The sequence below is a fragment of the Schistocerca americana genome, chromosome 7 (assembly GCF_021461395.2).
Source record: "Schistocerca americana isolate TAMUIC-IGC-003095 chromosome 7, iqSchAmer2.1, whole genome shotgun sequence".
NCBI lineage: Eukaryota > Metazoa > Arthropoda > Insecta > Orthoptera > Acrididae > Schistocerca > Schistocerca americana.
In genome coordinates this window covers 313415866-313436886 of record NC_060125.1, presented here as the reverse complement: position 1 = coordinate 313436886, position 21021 = coordinate 313415866, and the positions used below count along the sequence as shown (strand labels likewise).

The following is a 21021-nucleotide window of genomic DNA, read 5'->3' as shown; positions in this document are numbered from 1 at the left end:
CGTATGATCTCAGCTGATACCTTCGCTCTGACAGATTACTGCGTTTTAGCAAGAGATAAGGGGCCGTAAGGCAAGTCCAGTGACTGTGCAAAATGCTTCGCCTCATATAAACTGGCGGTAGAGGTAAACACCGACACATCTTTGGAAATTACACACTAGATTTAGCGAACAAAGTAATTCTCGTCGCAACAACAGAAAGAGCTTTTACTTACATTCGCATTAAATTTCGAGCTCATCAAACATGCATCTCGTGACACAATGACGGACAGAAAATAAGACGATGCGCGGGTGACACCCACGCCCATCAGAACAATTGCCTTGAGCCTTTAATTGGCAATGCGTGCCAAAGTCTCACTCTAAGGAAACCTTGTAGCTAGATTAACCAGAGGTACAGAGTATAAAAAGGCAGACGCACAAGCAGATGGGAACGCTAAACATGTGGTCATCTGTGTGCTTGCTCCTGCTTCTGGCAGCCAGTGTCCTGGGTCGCCCGGGAATATCTGGAGCTGCAGAACCTGCCAACAAATTCCCTGACGACTTCATCTTCGCAGCTGCCACCGCGTCTTACCAGGTGGAAGGGGCCTGGAATGAAGGCGGTAAGAAGTCTTTTACTCCGAAATCTGAAACACTAATACCGCCTGTGATTAATATTAAACTTTCTTTTATATGTTAAAGAATAGATATGCACTGGAAGATCATTCTCTTCTAAGATTCGTGACAGCAATAACAATTCTTAGTCGAACCTTTTCATTGCCTAAGTAATGCTAAATTCATAAATAGGAAATATCGGTTTAGATTAATTTCTTCATGAGGAGAGCGGTGACTTCTACAACTCCAGCTATGATATTTTTCATATACAAAACTGTTGTTTTTGAGCTTGTACAATGGAAACCCAGTTCTAAGCAAAGAAGGGAAAGCAGAAAGGTGGAAGAAGTATATGGAGGGTCTACACAGGGGCGATGTTATTGAGGACAATATTATGGAAATGGAAGAGAAGGTAGATGAAGATGAAATGGGAGATATGATACTGTGTGAAGAGTTTGACACGGCATTGAAAGAGCTAAGTCGAAACAAGACCCCGGGAGTAGACAACATTCCATTAGAACTACTGACAGCTTTGGGAGAGCCAGGCCTAACGAAACTGTTCCATCTGGTGAGCAAGATGTATGAGACAGGCGAAATCCCCTCAGACTTCAAGAAGAATATAGTAATTCCAATCCCAAAGAAAGCAGGTGTTGACAGATGTGAAAATTACCGAAGTATCAGTTTAATAAGTCACAGCTGTAAAATACTAACGCGAATTCTTTACAGACGAATGGAAAAACTGGTAGAAGCTGACCTCGGGGAAGATCAGTTTGGATTCCGTAGAAATGTTGGAACACGTGAGGCAATACTGACGCTACGACGTATCTTAGAAGAAAGATTAAGGAAAGGCAAACCTACGTTTCTAGCATTTGTAGACTTAGAGAAAGCTTTTGACAATGTTGACTGGAATACTCTCTTTCAAATTCTGAAGGTGGCAGGGGTAAAATACAGGGAGCGAAAGGCTATTTGTACAGAAACCAGATGGCAGTTATAAGAGTCGAGAGGCATGAAAATGAAGCAGTGGTTGGGAAGGGAGTGAGACAGGGTTGTAGCCTCTCCCCAATGATATTCAATCTGTATATTGAGCAAGCAGTAAAGGAAACAAAAGAAAAGTTCGGAGTAGGTATTAAAATCCATGGAGAAGAAATAAAAATTTTGAGGTCTGCCGATGACATTGTAATTCTGTCAGAGACAGCAAAGGACTTGGAAGAGCAGTTTAACGGAATGGACAGTGTCTTGAAAGGAGGGTATAAACAAAAGCAAAACGAGAATAATGGAATGTAGTCGAATTAAATCGGGTGATGCTAAGGGAATTAGATTAGTAAATGAGACACTTAAAGTAGTAAAGGAGTTTTGCTATTTGGGGAGCAAAATAACTGATGATGGTCGAAGTGTCAGGAAGTCGTTTCTGAAAGTATTTCTAGGGAGTGTAGCCATGTATGGAAGTGAAACATGGACGATAAATAGGTTAGACAAGAAGAGAATAGAAGCTTTCGAAATGTGGTGCTACAGAAGAATGCTGAAGATTAGATGGGTAGATTACATAACTAATGAGGAGGTATTGAATAGAATTGGGGAGAAGAGGAGTTTGTGGCACAAATTGACTAGAAGAAGGGATCTGTTGGTATGACATGTTCTGAGGCATCAAGGGATCACCAATTTGGTACTGGAGGGCAGCGTGTGGGGTAAAAATCGTAGAGGGAGACCACGAGATGAATACAGTAAGCAGATTCAGAAGGATGTAGGCTGCAGTAGGTACTGGGAGATGAAGAAGCTTGCACAGGATAGAGTAGTATGGAGAGCTGCATCAAACCAGTCTCAGGACTGAAGACCACAATAACAACAACAACAACACAATTGAGGTAATTTGCTGTTGACACATACACCAGATATTTATTTAAAAATACACGTTTATGAGGCTGTAACTTGGAGAAGCCTAAGTGTTCCACATCTATTGGGTACAAGTTTTTGATAACTAGACGGACATTGTAGTGTTTCCAGTGCGTGCTTTTCATTCGAACTCGACTGCGATATATAGTCAGTCGGCTGAGGCTGAGGCAGGATTTGAATCTGTCGCCCACTGCAATACGAATGCAGTATGCTAACCACTCGGCCACCTCGCTCGGTATATTTATAGTTTAGGCGAAGGAGAAAACTACAGTCGATGTTCTGAATGACACTGACACTATCTGATTAAAATTGTCCGAACAAATCTACGTAATGCGGAACCGGCCACTAAATACAACGAGAAAGGACCTGCCATTATCCAAGGAGGCGGCACGTACTGTGCTGTCGGCAGAGAAGGATTACCAGCAGAATGGGTCTATCAGGGGACGACAATGACTTCGAACACAGACCAGCCACTGGATGTCACTTGACTGACAAATACATAAACGACGTTTCGACTTTTCTAAAGGTTACCACGTTGGCCGTTCGTGATGTGACTGTGAAGTGGAAACGTGAAGGAATAACCACAGCTAAACCAGCACCAGACAGACTTCATGCACTGATGAATACGAACCGTCGAGCACTGCAACGGGCCTCTGCAGGAAATCGCATTAAATCAGCGCAAGGAATCACTCGTGAGTCCAAAGTGCTAATAGCGGTCCAGCTAGCACAAGACTGTGCGAACGGAGTAAAAAAGAATGGGGTACAGTGGTCAAGAACTGCTCGTAAGCCGGACATTTCTCAAGTTTGTTAAGTGACGCTTGGCGTGGTGCAAAGAGCAACATCATTAGACAGTGTACTACTGGAAACGACTGATTTGTAGTTATGAACTACGCTGTACCCTGCGACGATCCAATGAAACTGTTTGTGTTTGGCAATATCCCAGGGAACGTTACCTGCCATCAAGTGAACCCAAAGTGCAGAAGCACATAAACACAATTCACAGCAGTGTGTACTGCGTACAGCAGAGGAACTGTTTGGAGACGATGATCTTCATGTCACACTCTCATAAAGTAGCACCCATAAGGGAATGGTTTGTGGACAGTAACAGTCCTGAAATGGACTTGCCTGCCCAGAATCCCGACCAAATCCCAATGGAACACCTTTGGGGTTAATTGGGACGTCTACTTCGTTCCAACATCACTATCTTTCCTGATGTTGGCTCTTAAGAAAGAATGAGCTGCCATTCATCCTAAAACATTCAGACGCCTCATCGAAAAAATGTCCCCACCGTAGTTCAGGCAGTCGGAAAGGGATGGGTGGACACACTCCATGTTACCGTCCCGACACTTTTGATCTGATACTGTAGAGTCACATCTTCAGCTGTTAAGTCCAGTCAAACCCTTATGTCTTCTTTAGTAATGTGTGGCTTGGTAAATGCTACGACTGTAAAATAAGTATCTCCATTTGATAGATAATTCTGTGCGATCATTTGCAAATGTCCACACAGACGAAACTACTCAGTACTCAATACAATATAGAGGGATATTTTTATCCAACCAATGACAGCCCGTGCCCCAGAATTTCATCGTTGGTGTTTTTGTTGTGTTTGTGGTCCTTGTTGCAGCTAATGTACCAACTTATGGTACAGAACGAGGTGTAGCAGGGGAAACTGTTTGACAAGTGTGCAAATGCAGACAAGTGAGCGGAATAACCACGGACGGGATACCAGGTGCTGGCCCTGTCCTTTGGCGAGTGCTTTGTTAGCTGAGTATAGGCTTGGGGCAAGGTCAACTCAATGGACAAGTTAGAAGGAATAATTTCCTTAAATTGAGGAAGTAGTGAATTTAATTGTCGTATCATCATACACTACAGTGTGTTACAAAAATATTCATCCTTTTTCACGTGTCTATATCTTCCATATCAACGAAGACAGAAACTTCGGGTGCATTTTAACTTTCACAACGAAACTAAAAGTTTACTTTGACTGATCTCAAGATATGTGACTGCCTCTTTGCTGAGGTTTAAAATGCACCATTTACGCGCTTCCCTTTCAAGAGGCACAGATGAACTAAGATACCACACAGGAACAGCGATGAATGCAGAAACTCTTAAACATACTCGCTAAAGTGTGGAACAAGTCTGACAATCGTCTGGATGTTTGATGGGATAAGTGACAGTGGTTAAAGGAGCCGATGCAGAAGTAATTTGCATCAAGAATTAAAGCCGAAAGAAGACCGCCACGCAAAGGAACATCTAGCACTTTTTCCGGGTTGGGTACGAAACTCGTTCTCGGTCTGTGGCAAAAATTGCTACGTAAAGCCGATACAGGGCCTTTTCGATGTGTTACGAAAGAAACATTAAATGAAACAAGTTTACTGTTACCTGTCACTGTTTATTTATCTCCATGACGCGTTTCAAAGGTTTAAATCTCCATCATCAGTTGGATTTACATTTGTTAGTGTGACATTTGTGTGTGTGTCGTGTTACGATTTTTTGGAGGAACTTGCGGCTCTGTCTGCAGTGGTCACAGGGTCGTTTCACTGTAGACAGGGCCACAAGTTCCTCCAACAAATCGTAACACGACACATACACAAATGTCATACTAACAAATGTAAATCCACCTGATGATCGAGGTTTAAAAATTTCAAACGCGTCGTGGAGATAAATAAGCAGTGACTGGTAACAGTAAACGAGTTGTTTCATTTAACGTTAATAACAGTCACGGTAAAGCCTAACCTAAAATGTTCGCATTTAAAGTAAACGAAAGAAACATTCGAGGCGAAATTTCTTCGCACCGATATTTTGGGTTCTACTGAAGACATTTCCTCTTTTCGCCACAAAACTGTCTGGTTCCAAAAGAGCAACGTTAACGATGACATTTGAAAGACAAGAAACTTCTTTTCTTACAAATTGTATACCGCTTCTCTCTACATCTGAAGGACTCGCGGCGTTGAGTTTGCTGCAAACCCCCAGAAAGCTCTCCGAGATGATTGCACACTAATGCTGCAAGCTTAAAGAGGCGCTGCAATGTTTTATTTTCGTGGGTCCTCTTTCTCAGGTGACATACTCCCAGAAGCAGAACGGTTACGCGGAACTGTATCCCTGATCTGCCATTTTTCCATTTTAGGGAGGATTTTAACAACAGCCAATCTGTCACCCAAGATGTCGATTGCCGCTTCTGTTGGGCTGAGACACGTGTTACTTGACGTGAGGAACATTCGGGAACAATCACGCAACAGGACTGGCACACCTAGTTCCCGGATTTTAAACCCTTTCAAAATCTTTAGAACACTCTACAAGAACATTAGATATGCCATTTATGTAATATGACCTATCTGCTTGAATTTTTCGCTAACGCAATAATTTTTAAGTACATCATTACATCATCTAATCATCAATCTGTGTTGCAGGCAAGGGTGAGGGCATTTTCGACCGCATGTTCCACACAATTCCCAACATCACCACCGATGGCAGCAATGGCGACGTGGCGTGTGACTCCTACCACAAGTACGAGATAGACATACAGCTCGCCAAGGATATGAATGTGAGTGCTGTTTGCACTAGTATTCGCTTTGTAACAGAAGTAGTGATTAGAAAACCTGAATATATTTTAAGTGTGATCTGATTTCTGATGCATTATTTACTGATATCCAGACAAAAGCGTCAAATTTTCAAAGTTAATAATAGTCTGTCAGAAGCCTATGCTTGTAGTACACTCTTAAAAATTTCAATCATTAATCTATATTTTGTGGATAAACTAAAAATTAGGAAAATTATTCAGCTTGTAGCTTTTGATAGCAGTGAAGGGACTAGTTATTTGTCATACTAAATGTGAAAATACTAAACGATTCAATGGATATCACTATTTGTCGTAATTGATGGCAATCTGTGTATGCACTAATCAAGGAAAGGAAAAGGACTGGAAGCCCCTGTCGAGCATCAAGCCAGTTTACGTACTGTATATGAGAAATTTCTCTCTCATCTGAAAACGAACAAACTTTCTGGAGACATTATCCACGATGTCAGTTCATCGGTCAAATATAATTTGATGAATGAATAATTGCGCTCTGATGTTATCTGTAGTATCGTAGCTCATCGATACTGCCGGAGCTGGTGCCTCGAAGATCTCGGCCGGCGCCGAGAGCGATGCTTTGAACATCTCCACCAATGAAGAACATTCAGCCCGCCGACCAATGAAGACCGCTAAAACGGTCTTATAAGCGGCAGGCACTTACGCACCAGACTTCTAAGACAAGATTGCTTCTCGTCGAGTTTGCTTCTAGTCGCTATTTGGTGCTGTACCTTACACCGTCTTGTTGATAATTAGCTCTACCTGCAAACTTATCAGTATACATAGATGCACACCCATGTCTGGGACTCTGCTTAATAGCTAGCCACGGCTGCCGCAAGTTGTCAACAGTGTAGCAGTGTTTCGCACTGGTTCAGTAAAGTATACACTGAAGCGCTAAAGAAACTTGTCTAGGCATGCGTAATCAAATACGGAGATATTTAAAGAGGCAGAATACGGCTCTGCAGTCGGCAACGCATGTGTAAGACAATAAGTGGTTCGCCCAGTTGTTAGATCGGTAACGGCTGCTACAGTTGTAGGTAATCAAGATTTAAGTGATTTTGAACGTGGTGTTACAGTCGGCACACGAGCGATGGAACACAGCTTCTCCGAGGTAGCCATGAAGTGGGGATTTTCCCGTACGACCATTCCACGAGTGTACCGTGAATATCAGGAATCCGGTAAAACATCAAATCTCCGACATCACTGTGGCCGGAAAAAGATTCTGCAAGAACGGAATCAACGACAACTGAGGAGATTCGTTTCACGTGGCAGAAGTGCAACCCTCCTGCAATTGCTGCAGATTTTAATGCTGGGCCATCAACAAGTGTCAGCGTGCGAACCATTCAACGAAAAATCATTGATATGGGCCTTCGGAGCCGAAGGGCCACTCGTGTACTTTTGATAACTGCACGACACAAAGCTTTACGCCTCTCCTGGGCCCGTCAACTGGAAACATGTTGCCTGGTCGGACGAGTCTCGTTTCAAATTGCATAGAACGGATGGACGTGTACGGGTGTGAAGACAACCTCATGAATCCATGGACCCCTGCATGTCAGCTGGGGACTGTTCAAGCTGTTGGAGGCTCTGTAATTGTGTGGGGCTGTGCAATTGGAGTTATATGGGACCCTTGATAAGTCTAGATACGACTCTTGACACGTGACGCGTACGTAAGCGTCCTGTCTAATCACCTTCATCCATTCATGTCCATTATGCATTCCGATGGACTTGGGCAGTTCCAGCAGGACAATGCGACACCCCACATGTCCAGAATTGCTAGAGAGTGGCTCCAGGAACACTCTTCTGAGTTTAAACACTCCCGCTGGCCACTAAATTCCCCAGGCACGAAATTATTGGGCATATCTGGGATGCCTTGCAACGTTCTGTTCAGAAGAGATCTCCACCCCCTCGAACTCTTACGGGTTTATGGACAGCCCTGCAGGATTCATGGTGACAATTCCCTCTAGCACTACTTCACACATTAGTCGAGTCCATCCCACGTCGTGTTGCGGCACTCCTGCTTTCTCGCGGGGGCCCAACACGATATTAGGCAGGTGTACCAGTTTCCTTGGCTCTTCATTGTATTTATCTAAAGCGCACTTTTGTAAAATATTGTGCTGTTTGCATGTCCAGATTCCTAAGGCGACAGATCCTTTGGCCACCTTCCAGTCATTTATCATTAGCAGCGAGGAAGTAACATTTGGCTCCTCGGAACATAATGGTTGCCGACTCGCACCATAACACCATTCCTTAACAGAAAATCTGCAATTCTCTGCCACATACTTCTGGCCAGTAAATGTAGAAAGGTTAGCAGATGTGTCGCAGAAGCACGAGATGAGTAATTAGAGAGCAAGGCTTTGCGTCAATTCAGCAATCCCGATCGAATAGCTCAGCTGGTGGAGCAGAGTTCTCATCAGGGATAAAGCGGCGGGTTCCGCCTCAGTCCAAAGCGGTTATTAATCTTCGCGAAAATTCTTTTGATAGTGAAGCTATACTAGTGTCCATATTATACAGGGAGGTCAGAAACAGTCAGAAAAACTTGCAAGGGTTTTGCAGGGTAGGTTGTGCTGAAAAATAATTGTTTATAAGAACATTTGACCGCTTACATCGTCTCCGAACTAATTAGCACTGATGTTAGCCAATTAGGACGTTGCGCAAGCAAAGTCAAACGGCCCACCAGAGATGGTGTCTTCAAATGTGTTCTTCGTTTGGTTTCCTAAAACCGAGAGCGATACAAAAACTGGACATGGGACGGTGGTCAGGATCGAACCCGAGACAAAGGCTGAACAGTCTCGTGCGCTGTCATCTATGCTACGGGAATAACTGACAGTAACTGTGTCTGACGGTCCGCTTGAATTTACGCACACAACGGCCGGTTCGCTAATTTTAATGCTAGTTAACTCGCAAACGGCGGAACGTACCGAATTTTTTTCTTAACAATTACGGTAATTCTCAGCACAGCCTACCCTGCAACACCCTTACTAGCTTTCCATACTGTTTCTCACCACCCTGTATATTACTAAAAGACTAACCAAGGGCACGATTCTAGTTGTAGGTTGCCTATCTAACGGCTTCCAGGGCATCAAAAATTTGACTTTCAGTACTTCATATAACTATCGACCGAATTTTAAAATTGACGTATAATCTCATATTGAAAGCTTAATACAGTTAGACAACTATTACAGCCTCTCGAAATCCATTCAACAACGAACACGAAGTAATTACGGGCGTGCTGATGCGATAGCTCCATACTTCACAATCATATACAACCGCCCGCGCGACGATAGATCCATCCGTAAAGAATGGAAAGTTGCGCAAATCGCATCAATATCCAAAAAAAGCAGTAGGAATAATCTACTAAATAACAGGCCCGTATGTTTAACGTCGATATGCAGCAGGATTTTGGAACATATATTGTTCAAAATGGTTCAAATGGCTCTGAGCACTATGGGACTTAACATCTGTGGTCATCAGTCCCCTAGAACTTAGATCTACTTAAACCTAACTAACCTAAGGACATCACACACATCCATGCCGAGGCAGGATTCGAACATATATTGTGTTTGAACATTATGAATTACCTCGAAGAAAACGGTCGATTGACACCAAGTCAACACGAATATAGAAAACATCGTTCTTGTGAAACACAACTAGCTCTTTACCATACAAAGTGTCGAGTGGAATCGACAACGGATTTGAAATTGATTCCGTATTTATAGATTTCCAGAAGGCTTTTGACACCATATTCCACAAGTGGCTTATAATCAAATTGTGTGCTTACGGAATATCGTCTCAGTTATGAGACTGGATTCGTGATTCCCTGTCAGAGAAGTCAGAGTTCGCAGTAACTGACGGATAGTCATCGAGTAAAACAGAAGCGATTTCTAGCGTTCCCAAAGGTAGTGTCATAGGCCCTTGTTACGTAACCCCGTGCACTTTGATTTTATATACAGTTTGGTTGAATGTAAAAGAATGCTATTCATTTGTTTGGTAGTACTAGAATCATGGATTGAAATTTTATGATCTTTGGCTATAATACGGTTTATATTGCATATCACTTTAAGTAAACCAAATGTTGATTATCGCTGCAAACACAAAAGATAAACTGCAGTTCTTACTACCGATTTCTGTAGTTAAAAGTTTAACTTTGTGCACTCTGACCTATTATGCGGGGATACGCACAACACTAACAGATTTCCTGCTGTGAATGTATGATAGTTAATTTTCGAAACTATATTCTCGTAACTCTGATCTGGCTTGTTACAAATGAAACACTGTATCATTACTGTAACTGATTACGAAATTAAACATGTCTTTCTCTACTTTAAGCTCTGAAATGCACTGAAAATTACTCATATTACACGCACAGAAGTTACATTATGCATTGTTTGTCACCCATAAAAGTTGCAGTAGGTTTTCTAATATTTAAACCCTATTGATTGCCGTGGCTAACACGAGAGCATGAAACTAAAATTGGAAATGATTTTAATTTTATCAGACAGACCAGATTTCAAGGCAGTAGTCCTTGATCTCATACAAGTAAAGCTTTAACTTTCTCATTAACGTAAATTATTTACGTCACTAATATGGTACTAACAGTTGTCCATGTCCATCTACATCTACATTTATACTCCGCAAGCCACCCAACGGTGTGTGGCGGAGAGCACTTTACGTGCCACTGTCATTACCTCCCTTTCCTGTTCCAGTCGCGTACGGTTCGCGGGAAGAACGACTGCCGGAAAGCCTCCGTGCGCGCTCGAATCTCTCTAATTTTACATTCGTGATCTCCTCGGGAGGTATAAGTAGGGGGAAGCAATATATTCGATGCCTCATCCAGAAACGCACCCTCTCGAAACCTGGACAGCAAGCTACACCGCGATGCAGAGCGCCTCTCTTGCAGAGTCTGCCACTTGAGTTTGCTAAACATCTCCGTAACGCTATCACGCTTACCAAATAACCCTATGACGAAACGCGCCGCTCTTCTTTGGATCTTCTATATCTCCTCTGTCAACCCGACCTGGTACCGATCCCACACTGATGAGCAATACTTAAGTATAGGTCGAACGAGTGTTTTGTAAGCCACCTCCTTTGTTGATGGACTACATTTTCTGAGGACTCTCCCAATGAACCTCAATCTGGCACCCGCCTTACCAACAATTAATTTTATATGATCATTCCACTTCAAATCGTTCCGTACGCATACTCCCAGATATTTTACAGAAGTAACTGCTACCAGTGTTTGTTCCGCTCTCATATAAGCATGCAATAAAGGATCCTTCTTTCTATGTTTTCACAATACATTACATTTCTCTATGTTACGGGTTAGTTGCCACTCCCTACACCAAGTTCAAATTGCTCTGAGCACTATGGGACTTAACTTCTGAGGTCATCAGTCACCTAGAACTTAGAACTACTTAAACCTAACTAACCTAAGGACATCACACACATCCATGCCCGAGGCAGGATTCGAACCTGCGACCGTAGCGGTAGCGCGGCACCAGACTGTAGCGCCTAGAACCGCTCGGCCACCAAAACCGGCCCTACACCAAGTGCCTTTCCGCTGCAGATCTTCCTGAATTTCGCTGCAATTTTCTAATGCTGCAACTTCTCTCTGAAAATGACATAATAAAAGCCACAATTCTCCTCTGTGGTCTCCGGGAAGCTGAAGAGAAATAATTTTATGTACAATTACCTGCACGATTGGTTGCGGGAAAACTGCTTTCATTCAATTATAGTTTGAATTTGCCGCGGCAGTGGCTCCCGCGATCGTGACGCAGCACTGGGTCACAAAAAATGCTAAATTCACTGAAAAGGGCTAAAAATGTGGGTTGAAATACTGGGCAAGCGAGCTACAAATTATTACAAGTATTTTTAACAATTTCTATATTCAGAATTAACATAAAATTGAAAGTACACACTTTTTTTATACATCAGTGCCCAATGGTGTCTTTCTCGATCAAAAAACAAATAAAAGTGAACCAAGCGATCGAGAGAGCATCACAGGCTCTTACAACATTCACGGCTACGAGAAGACAGCGAGAGTAATGTCTAAGCCACCGTTATTTATGAGCAATTTAATATGCTAATATATATATATATATATATATATATATATATATATATATATATATATATATATATATATTTCTTTGTTATATTTTTAATTATCATTGTCTGTATCGGTTTCCACACTCGCCGACCACATACATTATTTGAAAAATTGACATACATAATATTATACAAATATAAAAATGGAAAATTATTATTTCTTTTATACAGAATCCACATAATCGATAAATGTTATTACAGAAATGAAATATAAGAACAAAGATAAATGTTTCTTGCATGTATTTAATGTCTTGCCCAGAGACGTCACACCCTCTACTGTTCCTCATGTAAGTAATCGATTTAGGAGACAATCTGAGAAGCCGTCCTAGCTTGTTCACAGATGATGGTGTCGTTTATCGTCTAGTAAAGTCATCAGATCAAAACTAATTACAAAAAGGTTTAGATAAGATATCTGCATAGTGTGAAAATTGGCAAGTGACCCGAAATAATGAAAAGTGTGAGGTCATCCACATGAGTGCTATACGGAATCCGTTAAACTTTGGTTACATGATAAATCAATCAAATCTAAAGGCCATTAATTCAACTAAATACCTGGGAATTGTAATTACGAATAATTGAAATTGGAAAGAACGCATAGAAAATGTTGTGGGGAAAGCGAACCAAAGACTCCTATTTATTTGCAGAAGACTTAGAAGATGGAACATATCTACTAAGGAGACTACCTACACTACGTTTGTCCGTCCTCTTGGAGTACTGCTACGCCGTATGGGATCTTAGCAGATGGGATTAACGAGATACATCGACAGAGTTCAGTGAAGAGCAGCACGTTTTGTACCATCGAGAAATAGGGGAGAGAGTGTCACGGACGTGATACAGGACTTGAGGTGGAAATTATTAAAACAAAGACTTTTCTCGTTGCGGTGGGATCTTCTCACGAAATTTTAGTCACGAACTCTCTCCTCCGGCTGCGAAAATATTTTGTTGTCGGTGACCTACACAGCGAAAAATCATCATCATAATAAAATGAGAGAAGTGAGAGCTCGCACGGGAAGATACAGACGTTCTTTTTTGCTCGCGCTGTTCAAGAGTGGAATAACAGAAAATTAGTGCGAAGGTGATTCGATGAATCCTCTGGCACGCACTTGGTGTGACTTGCAGACACCGTAACACACAGGGCGCAAATAACCAGATTTTATTCATCTAGTATTTGAGAATGAAAGCCCTTAGTGATTTACAAAAACGTATCTGAGCAGTTCTCTTAGGTTGTTCGCAGATGATGCTGTAATTTACCGACTAGTAAGGTCATCCGAAGACCAGTATCAGTTGCAAAGCGATTTAGAAAAGATTGCTGTATGGTGTGGCAGGTGGCAGTTGACGCTAAATAACGAAAGGTTTGAGGTGATCCACATGAGTTCCAAAAGAAATTCGTTGGAATTCGATTACTCGATAAATAGTACAATTCTCAAGGCTGTCAATTCAACTAAGTACCTGGGTGTAAAAATTACGAACAACTTCAGTTGGAAAGATCACATAGATAATATTGTGGGGAAAGCGAGCGAAAGGTTGCGTTTCATTGGCAGGACACTTAGAAGATGCAACAAGTCCACTAAAGAGACAGCTTACACTACACTCGTTCGTCCTCTGTTAGAATATTGCTGCGCGGTGTGGGATCCTTACCAGGTGGGATTGACGAAGGACATAGAAAGGGTGCAAAAAAGGCAGCTCGTTTTGTATTATCACGTAATAGGGGAGAGAGTGTGGCAGATATGATACGCGAGTTGGGATGGAAGTCATTAAAGCAAAGACGTTTTTCGTCGCGGCGAGATCTATTTACGAAATTTCAGTCACCAACTTTCTCTTCCGAATGCGAATATATTTTGTTGAGCCCAAACTACATAGGTAGGAATGATCATCAAAATAAAATAAGAGAAATCAGAGCTCGAACAGAAAGGTTCAGGTGTTCGTTTTCCCGCGCGCTGTTCGGGAGTGGAATGGTAGGGAGACAGTATGATTGTTGTTCGAGGAACCCTCTGCCAAGCACTTAAATGGGAATTGCAGAGTAATCATGTAGATGTAGATCTGCAAACTCTCACGAAATATTTTTTCACAGACACCCTTCCACAAAATGTGAAACGAAAAAAGTTTTTCGCTTACTACATTTTCGCTGTTCATGCATTAAAACTTCCGGCATCAAGCATGACGCTTTAATTTGTTATTACTTAACTACTAACACTGTTCGCAACACATTTTGCACACAGTATCAAAGTATATCACTGAATGTACCTGGAAATCATATAATTGTACGGCACATATATCAGAAGATATGACGTTGTAAACAATGACGTACGCGAAAAACTTGCTTTTGCGTAAAACGGAGTGCAAATTGCCCCTACTATATTTAACTAGTGTTTGATGACGAGAGAACTTTGCAACTTCCAACAAACTTTAAAAAAAATTTCACGCCTTTTCTAGACTTTTTCTCGCTTACACGCTTAATATCGAAATATACTCACCAAGAATACAGTGAAGTTGTAAGGTATTGGATCTTACTGCAGTTATTGGACGGTGTGTTTTTGTAAGAGCAGTACTCAATTTTAGTATCTAATAGAGCTGATACGTTCTCTCATGGTTGACTGTTGCCATTGCACGGTGTCGTAGTATTAGTAGAAGCTGATTCTTGAAGGAATCGAGGTTTTTGTCGTGTTTACTAATAGAGAAGGAGAATCTTTACTGATTTACTGTACTTTACTTAATCACTAATCCCTATTCTGCATCCTATCCTATCATCCGGTGAGCCGCGCGGGATTAGCCGAGCGGTCTGGGGCGCTGCAGTCATGGACTGTGCGGCTGGTCCCGGCGGAGGTTCGAGTCCTCCCTCGGGCATGGGTGTGTGTGTTTGTCCTTAGGATAATTTAGGTTAAGTAGTGTGTAAGCTAAGGAACTGATGACCTTAGCACTTAATTCCGATAATATTTCACACACATTTGAACATATCATCCGGTGACAACTGAATATCACAACAATTAATAAAATGCGATGTGACAGCTGTCGCCTGAGAGTCAAAAGCTGTTTAGTGAACAAGTAAATACGAATAATGGTTGCAAAATTTGGGCAAAGTGTTACTTTATGATACTATTATTATGCTCTGCTAAGCAGAGACGGAGAAAACAGTTAATGAACTACTTCTTAAAGGGAATAATTTATAAAATAATTTGTTGTACAATAGCTAGAACTGGACGTAGACCTTATTGTACGAAGTGGAAAAGCTCAAAATGCTTGAAGGTGTTTTTATAAAATGCTTGAAACTATAAATCAAATCGATTATACGTAACCGTTTAAATATTTCTATTACATTTAAACATATTTATTGTATACTACGATAATCACTTACATAATTTCACGGTTAATCCTTATTTCACACTCTGAGCTAGAGAAGCTTCAGTTAAGTCTGTTAAGCAGTACTCGTGCGTTTCAGAATGCTACAATCTGACTGGGACATAATTTTCTTAAAATTTTGTCTATTTTGTCTCGAGAGCGCTTATTTTATTTATGAACTTACTTTCGCTGCCAAGTATGTAGTTTTTAGGCCATCGCTTACTGTCATTCAAGCATCCCTTCTTAAGTTCTCCTTATAAACACTGAACACAGTATCTGAAATAGTGCTCCATACATTTCAAAAACACGAATAATAATGGAAATAAAAATAATGATAACGGTGATTATAATGGATTTCGTAATATGTCTAATTGTAAGTCACATTAAAATAGCAAGAACTACATTATAATAACGCAGCAATTATATCCGCCAACGGCAACTGGGTACAAGCAATAGCCATGGCAACAATACGCAACTGCATTTAATTGATGTGATAAACAGAGCAATAGCGTCAAAGGAAATGCGAAGCTGAAGAAAGAGGAATGGAGACTAAATAAAAGCAAGAAATAATGAGGAGTTTATAGAAAGAAGCAAGGACGGGCTGGAATCAATAATGTGGGTCACAGAACGGTAGATAACGTTATATTGGTGTACAAGAAGTCTGCTTGGATACATGGAGAGAGAATCTTCGTTGGTGATAACAGCTTTCCGCAGGTGGTTTTCCGTTTCCTTCCTCCGGCCTTAAAAACTTACCTTCATTGCAGTGTGGTTTTGACTTCTATGTAGCTTACTGATCGACTTGTTCTAGAAATGAAATGTATATGAGTTAGACCCTATAACTTGATACAGGCAGAAATTTTATTTTTTTAATGTATTCATATCGTTGATGTTCGTGAAATATCTGTAGGGACAAAATCAGATTTGAGTCGACGTTTTAAGCGATGCTGAGAGCATTATTTTTGTGTGCCAGGTGGACGCATACCGCTTTTCCATATCGTGGCCCAGGGTTCTCCCCACTGGAGACGTCAACAACATCAATCCGGAGGGAATCGACTACTACAACAAGGTCATCGACGGCCTCATTGCCAACGGCATCACTCCAGTGGTAAGAGCAACCTCAGTGATCCGGCTTCCGTTCCTTGACATTAGAGCACTAATAAAAAGTGACGCCACACGGTGTTGTATATGTTTGTTGCAGGTGACGATGTTCCACTGGGACTTGCCGCAGACATTGCAAGACATCGGGGGGTGGCCCAACCCCAGGCTGGCGGACTACTTTGTCGAGTACGCCAGAGTGCTCTACGACAACTATGGCGACAGGGTAAGCGACAAAAGAGTGTTCTGGAGGTACACTAATACTACGCTTTGATACTCATATTCAAACTTACGCTGGAGTTAATAACTGAAATGTAGTGGGAAAGGCATTTGCATCAACAATTTTTTGTTCAAGGCTAGGGGTTCATAGTTTAATAGAAATGATTCTGTCTTGTCATAGAATAAACGAACAGTACGAAGAATGCAAGCTCCGAGCATTCGACTGAGAATATAGTAAAATATTTTCCAGTACATTACATAAGATCTTAAATAACTGGTCCACATAATCAGCAGTTATTCTGACGGCAGATGTAGAGACGATCCATGTTTTTCTGTTCAGTTCCTATTCGCCTTATTCTTTCCTCGAGGTCACTATCCTCACTATCCGACTCCAGGCAAGGCTGCTTTATTTGCTCGCCTAGTACTAATCCGACCTTTTGCCCTGTCTATTATGACTTCCCAGTAGACGGTAGGTCAGACTCTAATACTCCTTCACTTGTCTTCAAATGGTACAAATGGCTCTGAGCACTATGGGAGTTAACATCTGTGGTCATCAGTCCCCTAGAACTTAGAACTACTTAAACCTAACTAACCTAAGGACATCACACACATCCATACCCGAGGCAGGATTCGAACCTGCGACCGTAGCGGGCACGCGGTTCCAGACTGAAGCGCCTAGAACCACACGGCCACACCGGCCGGCTACTTGTCTTCATAAATTCCTCTCTACAAAGTTGAAGAGGGATGTGACGCGTTATCATAGTCATTCGCAAGGGGGAAGGCAAAGAGGAAGAAGATGCTTCCCCCCCCCCCCTCCCCCCTCGCTCATTCTACCACGAATCTGGTCTACAGAGATCTTGTTCGTAACAGAATTTTTATACACTACTAGAAGTGAGTGGAAAACCATTGACTCACTGTGATAGTTATTTCTTTGTATCATATATAAAACTTAGTTTTTGTGCCGTAAAACGTCTCGAAATTCACCAGCTTACTTTCTTTCAAAAAACTGAGAATTTTTGAGTCTCTCTCCTCTGTCTGGAAAGATTTCTGCGTACGTCATGCGTGTTGCCTTTAATGTTTTGAGGTAGAGGAAGAAATGCACTTCAGTCCCCATAACGTCACTCTGATTCCATTGCTTCCTCTAAATCATTTCAGACTGATGCCACAAAGGACGTTGATCGGCTCGGTTGTCGTTTCCTTTTCCCACCATAGTGCAGCTGAGATAAGTAGCTCCTCAGTTGGCCTCACAAGAGCTGAACGTACCCCGCCCGCCAACAGCACTCGGCAGACCCTTACAGCGGCCCATCCAAGTGCTATCCAAGCCCGACAGCGCTTAGCTTCCCTGCACTTCCTATTTATTTCATTCCTAAGTAACTTGTATTTATGTATTCCTGAATTTCACTGAGCGTTTTTGTATATTCTTCTTTTATCCATCAGCTGAAGTATTTCTTCTGTTACCCATCGTTTCTTCGCTGTTACCTTCTTTGTTCCCATGTTTTTCTTTCCAGCTGAGATATCCTTTATCGCAATGTGTATACCCTCAGAGAACTACAAGCATATCCCTTCATTCCTTAGTACTTACGTATCCCGCGTCTCTGCGCATTGATTCTTCCTGACTAGTCTCTTAAATTTAAACCTATTCAACACCATTATTACATTGTGAGCTGAGTCTGTATCTGCTTGTGGGTACGCCTTATAGTCCAGTATCTGATTTCCGAATCTCTGCCTGCCCAAAATGTAATCTAACTGAAATCTTCCCATATCTCCCGGCCTTTTTCAAGTATACCTCCTCCTCTTGTGATTCTTGAGCAGAGTATTCGCTATTACTAGCTGCAATTTATTACAGAACTCAGTCTTTTACCACCCTCTTCCAAGCACCAAGCCCATATTCTTCTACAATTTCCCCTACAACTGCATTGCAATCTGCCGCGACTGTTAGAGTTTCATCACCCTTTACGTGCTGTATTACCCGTTGAATATCCTAATATACTTTCTCTATCCCTTCATCTTCGGCTTGCGACGTAGGCACGTATACTTGAACCATCTTCGTCGGTGTTGATTTTCTGTCGATTCTGATGAGAGCAACCCTATCACTAAACTGTTCACAGTAACTCACTCTCTGTCCTACCATCCTATTCATTACGAATCCTACTTCCGTTATGACAATTTCTATTGCTCTTGATATTGCCCTATACTCATTTGACCAGATATCCTTGCCTTATTTCCATTTCACTTCACTGACCCCGACTATATCTAGAGTGAGTCACAATTTCCCATTTCAGATTTTCTAATTTTGCTGCCACATTTAAACTTCTGACATTCCACGCCCCGGTTCGTAGAACTTTTCTTTTCGTTGGTTATTCGATCTTTTTCACATGACCAGCTCCCCCTTGGCAGCCCTCTGCCACAAATCCGAATGGTGGACTAGTCCGGAATGTTTTACCAAAGGAGAGCTCATCATGACACTTTCAGTTACAGACCATATGTCCTTTGGATACATAGTATATCTCTTTAATGCAGTGGTTTCCATTGGCTTCTGCTTCCTCATGCCATTGATCATTACTGACTCTTCTGCTTTTAGGGGCAGTTTCCCATCTCAAGGGCAAATGTGTCCTGAACCTCTAAAGGCTCCGCCTCACTCTTTGACAAGGTTGTTGGCAGAGTTAGGACAACGTCTTACACCTAAGTCTTCGGCTGACATTGCTGATATTTTTCATTCAAAATTTAACGGGTGGTGAGGTTCGAACCCGGGACCGTAACGTTTATTTTTTATATTTTTTTTCCTGTGCCTCTTCCACTTCAGGCGTTGGCTCCAAGCACACCTACTATCCCCAAAAACCTATCCATCCTACAAGCAAAAAGAACAGCTAGAGCCACCGCCACCTTCACCCTAAAAGCTAACTAGGACGGAAGTTCACCACCACTTCAGGTACCGACCACGAACAAAAACGAAATACGTCTGTGATCGTTTTGGTAAAAAAAGAAAAGAAAAAAGAATAAAAGAAAGGGTAGAATACTTTGATATTTTACTGATTTAACTTTTATCTTTTTTATTTGTTTAACTTTTTTTGTTTAATCTTCTTCCGCGGATGTCCACAGCAGCCATACGTTGGAATGTCTACGTCGTCTTCTCGTTCAGAGAGGGTTAGACACACTACAATTTCCATTGCTGTATCTCATCAGTCCATCATGTACTATATCGTCAATCTCTTCTCACAACCGGTACACTCCAGTGGTCTGGCAGATGCGGAAACACCGACCCCATGTAATTCGCAAAGCGCGAACAATACGGCGCCTTGCGCCGCAAAAACCGTATAACTGCTCGTTAAATGGTGCCAGAATCTAACAACTCTGCAATACCCTCACTAAAAAAGTATGACAACGCCATACCTTTGACCCACACGGTGGCGTTACGACGAGTAGCAGGGTAGTAAGTAACGTCGGGATGGATCAGTTCGGTGGGCTCTACGGACTGAGGTGTCCGTCGCAGCAACAATGCCAACATGCGACATGTGAGGGGCAAACAGTCGGCGGCCGTTACAAACGAAACGACGCATGACGGTGTCGACAGCGGCGCATCTGGGCCGAGAGCTATTCAGCACCCCCAAACCACGGGTCACTTACCTCAAACATAGTGCTGCCATTTTAACTTTGTGTCGTACTTAGTAGGATAACTCAATCTAACTCGTTTGTACAGTTTTTGGCGCGGAAATTGGTTTTTACTTAATAATTTTATGATAAACTGGAACTACATCCAAAAGTAGAACCTAGAACGTAAGTATAATGCATTAATAAGATTCCGAAAAAAGTGGTATAATTCAAAAGTAAAAGAAGTGGCTCAATGAGAACCTCTACAGAACGTTTTTATAACCAATTGAACCTAATTCTTAAAATACAACTTTCTAAGTTTAATACTACACGCTTTTAAAATGTCGAACAGGACAGGGATATTTGAAGAAACTAATTATCAGATTATTATGAGACTCGAAACCTTGACATTGGTTTAGTTTTACCTAATCTAACCCAATTTGGTAACTACTTTTAAATATTTAATTTTACATAAGATTATAGTGCAGTCTCTTTGTTCACAGAATACGTTATCGATAGAGATTCTTAGTTCTTCATCGAACTCAACCGTAGGCATTTTAGTGGTTTAGTGATTAGATAGTATGGCACAGCTCACAGCTAGAGATAGTAACGCTTTAGGACTACTTTGGTGC

The 21021-nt window shown here is 41.8% G+C and overlaps 1 protein-coding gene across 1 annotated transcript in view; it reads left to right on the top strand.

The window, feature by feature from the left end:
* Positions 1-436: 436 nt before the first annotated feature.
* LOC124622900 (myrosinase 1-like) overlaps positions 437-21021 on the top strand; it is a 34934-nt gene continuing 14349 nt past the window's right edge. Inside the window, exons 1-4 of the mRNA XM_047148689.1 lie at positions 437-596; positions 5886-6019; positions 16458-16592; positions 16686-16808. Coding sequence (XP_047004645.1) covers positions 437-596; positions 5886-6019; positions 16458-16592; positions 16686-16808 — 552 coding nt within the window. The remainder of the gene's footprint in view (positions 597-5885; positions 6020-16457; positions 16593-16685; positions 16809-21021) is intronic.